The sequence below is a fragment of the Sardina pilchardus genome, chromosome 24 (assembly GCF_963854185.1).
Source record: "Sardina pilchardus chromosome 24, fSarPil1.1, whole genome shotgun sequence".
In the NCBI taxonomy this organism is placed as follows: domain Eukaryota; kingdom Metazoa; phylum Chordata; class Actinopteri; order Clupeiformes; family Clupeidae; genus Sardina; species Sardina pilchardus.
The window spans coordinates 22,297,667-22,302,339 of record NC_085017.1 but is presented as its reverse complement, the minus strand read 5'-3'; the positions used below and the strand labels follow the sequence as shown (position 1 = coordinate 22,302,339).

Here is a 4,673-nt window from a genome sequence, read left to right as displayed (position 1 = left end):
GTGTAATTGTTTATCTAAAATAGCTGGATTTGGGGGGAAAATCGTGTTGTTTTGCTTATCTAAATGAATGACAACTTCCACCACTTTTCCAAATAATTGCAAATAGTTTAAAGTTTGTACAGCGTTGTGTACAAAGCCTCCTCCCCCTTTATCAACTTCCTGGATATCCTGAGTAGTGAAACACACACATTCTGTACACACACACACACACACACACACACACACACACACACACATACATGACTTGAAGGCGCTGAATGTAACAGTCAGTGGTGATCAGTGGTGGACACTTTCACTGACTTGACATGTTTTTACCATGGCGAGAAGAGAGACGGCGGAAGAGTGGGCTAGCGCTAACTGGATTAGGATTAGCACTGTCACCGTGTAACCCTGAAGAGACTTGGTGATCTGACCTGGATTTTTCCTCCAAGTGCTACTGTAGTTAGCCAACTTGCTAACTTAATCGGAGAAATTCTGCTTATTGACAGGCATACCTATCATTTTTCAACTTTTCACCAAGATTCCTCGAAGAAGGGGGTCGATTCAGAAACTTCAAGCAATTTTAACCTTTAGTTTGTTATAGAATTCCTGCTCATAAATCACGAATGTATCCGGTGTTTCTATTGTCTAGATACATTGTAACTCTACCCAATGATGCGTTCAACAAGTTTTCAATATGATCTAAAGTGACAAACTGTAGTTTAATCAACGACATGGTTGGTTGTGATTCCGTTTTCTTATAATCTACTTTGCAATGCAAACGTGTCGACGACATTCAAGGACCAACTCCTTGAATTAAGAGACAACATTAACTCGGGATCTTGATAGGCTACCCATCAGACCATGGCACTTTGCGGGCGAAGAAATCGGTCAAAAGTTATTGTTGGCATCCTCTGTGTGTCTGTAGTTGGATATTTCGTGTTTCTGAAACATAACGGAAACGATGTCGGGGTGGCAAGCCGACGTGGGTTGTCTACCAATGGACAAGAAGACACGGAATACGAAAAGTTAAGGAGCCCAGTTTACGATAAACCACCATTGGATATGAGTGCGCTGGGGGAGATGGGACGAGCTGTAAAGTTAGACTTGGCTGGAGAAGAGAAGAAGAAAGAAGAGGAGAGTATCAGCAAACATCAGATTAACACCTACGTGAGCGACAAAATATCCCTTCATCGAAGATTGCCCGAGAGATGGAATCCTCTGTAAGTCAACTGGCCTGGAGACAAGCATCCCAATATAGGCTAGCCTGTTACAGTAACATTAAGTGGATTCATTTTGTTGATAACTGAAATGTACCATAGCGCTTTTGATTTGGTTATGTAGGCCTATATCTGTCCAAAAAGTTTTGAACTATGTCTCCATTTGAAAGTCGAAGTTGGCATTTTTAGTTGGTGTCTCACTCACCCACTCTCAACCACAGTAGGCCTTCTGTTTTATGATGGAATGTGTCTAAAACGATATAATGTTATTTATTTACATTTTAGTTAATCGTTTTAGACACTATTGGTAAATGAAAGAATAAAACGGTGATTGCCACTGTGCATACCACAAAGATCATCCAGACTTAGGGTTAAATAGAGTTAAATGAAAATGTATTGTGCATTATCAACATCAGAGTAGAGGATGCAAGCCAATTGCATTCCTATGGTGACTGTAACCAACACAGAATGCAGGACTGGTTTGTCATCTCTTGTTTGGCACACACTCAAATCCCCCCCCCCCCCCCACACACACACACATACACACGTACTGTACACACACACACACACACACACACACACACACACACACACCATTCTCCTTTTCCTTTGAACACACACATACACACTCAAACAGAAACGTATCACTATTTGTAACGCTATTGTCCTCTTCCTCTTCCCCATGCCAGCTGTACGGACCTGAAGTATGACTACCGCTCGCTGCCCTCGACGTCAGTGGTGATCGCCTTCTACAACGAGGCGTGGTCCACTCTGCTGCGCACGGTGCACAGTGTGCTGGAGACCTCGCCTGACCTGCTTCTGCGAGAGGTCATCTTGGTGGACGACTACAGTGACCGAGGTATGGTCCAGAGGTCACTCTGGTATCGGGCAGATTTCAGGGTTAGGGTTACCGCAATTTCCCGACTATTAGCCGCGGCTTATACATTCATTTCGCTAAATTTCTTCAGCTATGAGGTTAATACAGGGGGCAGTTAATATTGTGTTAATATGGTTTTCTTTCTTTTAACTTGCATAAAACACTGCCCTGGCCTGCGGCTTATACACAATGCGGCTTATATGCGGGAAATTACTGTAGTGATGGGGTCGGGTTCAAATGGAACTGGATGCTTGAGGCTCAGTTCTCAGATACCACATGTAACTGATATGCGATCTGAAGAAGGCCATAGGCCGAAACGTTACCGCTTTATTAAAAAACGTACTTATAAGTGGCATCTCTCTCTCTCTCCATAAGCTTTAAACTAGTTGCCTGCACCTCGACTTTGGTGTGCTGGGACATGCCTTACTGTACGTGGACAGGACGCCTGATACCGAGGGTTACGAGAGTGATGCTCGGGAGATATGCAGTGAAGGTTAGGGTGAACAAGTTTTAATGTTTGATTAGAAATTAAAGAAGAAGAATCTTAAAGCCTCAAAGACAGCAAGTGCAGTTGCTTCTCTGTTCACATATAGTGAGCCTTTGGCTTCTTTCTTGTACCAATGAATTACACACATATTCACTGAATGGACAGGAAGTAAAGGAAATAGAAGTAGAAATAAAAAAACCCCACTACATTTCAACGGGACACAGAAATAAGGAGCTAAACTACTGAGTCTAATGTATGAAAGAGGATCAGGACTAGTGCTATTTATGTACGAATTGTTCATAGTCCCATACCACTTAAAATAAGCGACAATCGAACATGTGGTTGGAGTAGCAAGGTGGGACGTGTGAGGTCATCAAGATCAGTTCCTGGAGATCATCAGCATGCCAGACAACCGCTGCAGCATTGCGTAGAATTTTAGTGCCAGTCTGGCACCGCTGTACGAGCCTGAGGTCAACCAGAGCGGGCGCCGGGCGGTGTTTCAGTGGAGGAAACGGACCGTGAGATATGGGTTCGCTGGCGCAGCCTGGCAATGGGTGGTGCCCGATACTGGCCCGGTGACCCTCTGGGGTCATGAGGGGTGGAGGTGATCTGAAAAGCTATCAAACATCATGGCAGTATGCCACAGACTGCTCCCTCCCTGAGTGGGTTCATAGGAATGAATGAGAGGAGGAAAGACTTGTAAACGGAGATGCGGCGCCGGTTAGCACCACCCTGTGGTGGAAGAGCGGCACTGCTTGAGCTTCACATGGCACAGTATGTGATGACTCTGTGTGTAATGTGGTCAAGAGATTTTCCGCAACCTGGGAGTGTTTGTAAGTTTATAATTGTGTGTGTGTGTGTGTGTGTGTGTGTGTGTGTTGCCACAGAACATTTGAAGGAGCCCCTGGAGCGGTACTTGTCAGACCTGCGCAAGGTGCGGCTGGTCCGCGCCCGCAAGCGCGAGGGCCTGGTCCGCGCTCGGCTCCTGGGGGCCTCCATCGCCACGGGCGACGTGCTCACCTTCCTGGACTGCCACTGCGAGTGCCACGACGGCTGGCTGGAACCCCTCCTGCACAGGTGAGCGACACAAAAAAACCCTCCTAGAACGTTCCCAGAACCCTCATCTCAGCAACCACCTGTTGTTTGCCATGGCGTGTCCTGTTATCTTACTGCGTAGTCCGGGCGTTGCCATGTTGGCCACTGGTCAAGAATGCTTGTGGGAGATTTCATAACTGTCTTGAAAGTGTTTGGTTAAGCTTGGTGTGAACTTGTAACTGTTTGTACGCTGGCATACTCCCCTAGCTGGTATACTCCCCTAGCTGGCATACTCCCCTAGCTGGCATACTCCCATAGCTGGCATACTACTTCCATTGTTATCCAGTCATTCTACCAGTCTATTTTTTCCACATTTGTTCTACATGTCAAACAGTGGTTCACTTACCATCTCATTACGCTCCTTAGTTTCTATGTTGTTCTTAGTAGTCTGATATTTTATTAGTCACTGTCAGTCGCTGTTTTACGACATCTTTTGTTTGTTCATGTTCTGTGTCAGTAGGAAATGTAATATACCGTCTGTATCTGTATACATAAAATAGTGCTTCAGTTTCATCTCTCTCCTGCCCTGTCTTGACAGGATCATGGTGGAGCCTACGGCAGTGGTGTGTCCGGTCATCGACGTTATTGACTGGAACACCTTCCAGTATCTAGGCAACCCTGGCGAGCCTCAGATCGGCGGGTTTGATTGGCGGCTGGTGTTCACCTGGCACCCAGTGCCAGAATATGAGCAGAAACGACGCAGCTCCCCGACAGATGTCATCAGGTGTGTGACGCACGCCACGCACACACATACACACACACACACACACACACACACGCACGCAGGCTCAATGACATTGATATACACCACACATATACTTACGCTTCCATAGACTTTAGCTGGGCATACATATGCAAATACACATATGCTTATGCATATTTATGATGATATACCCTGGATCTGAACACATATGTAAACGCACACACACACACACACATACACACACATACACACACACACACACACACACACACACACACACACACACACACACACACACTCATTATCACGCCA

The 4,673-nt window shown here is 45.8% G+C and overlaps 1 protein-coding gene across 1 annotated transcript in view; it reads left to right on the top strand.

The window, feature by feature from the left end:
* The first annotated feature begins 236 nt into the window (after positions 1 to 236).
* Positions 237 to 4,673, top strand: part of galnt12 (UDP-N-acetyl-alpha-D-galactosamine:polypeptide N-acetylgalactosaminyltransferase 12) — a 15,110-nt gene continuing 10,673 nt past the window's right edge. The window contains exons 1-4 of the mRNA XM_062528861.1: positions 237 to 1,202; positions 1,889 to 2,058; positions 3,451 to 3,640; positions 4,197 to 4,382. Coding sequence (XP_062384845.1) covers positions 844 to 1,202; positions 1,889 to 2,058; positions 3,451 to 3,640; positions 4,197 to 4,382 — 905 coding nt within the window. The 5' untranslated portion in view covers positions 237 to 843. The remainder of the gene's footprint in view (positions 1,203 to 1,888; positions 2,059 to 3,450; positions 3,641 to 4,196; positions 4,383 to 4,673) is intronic.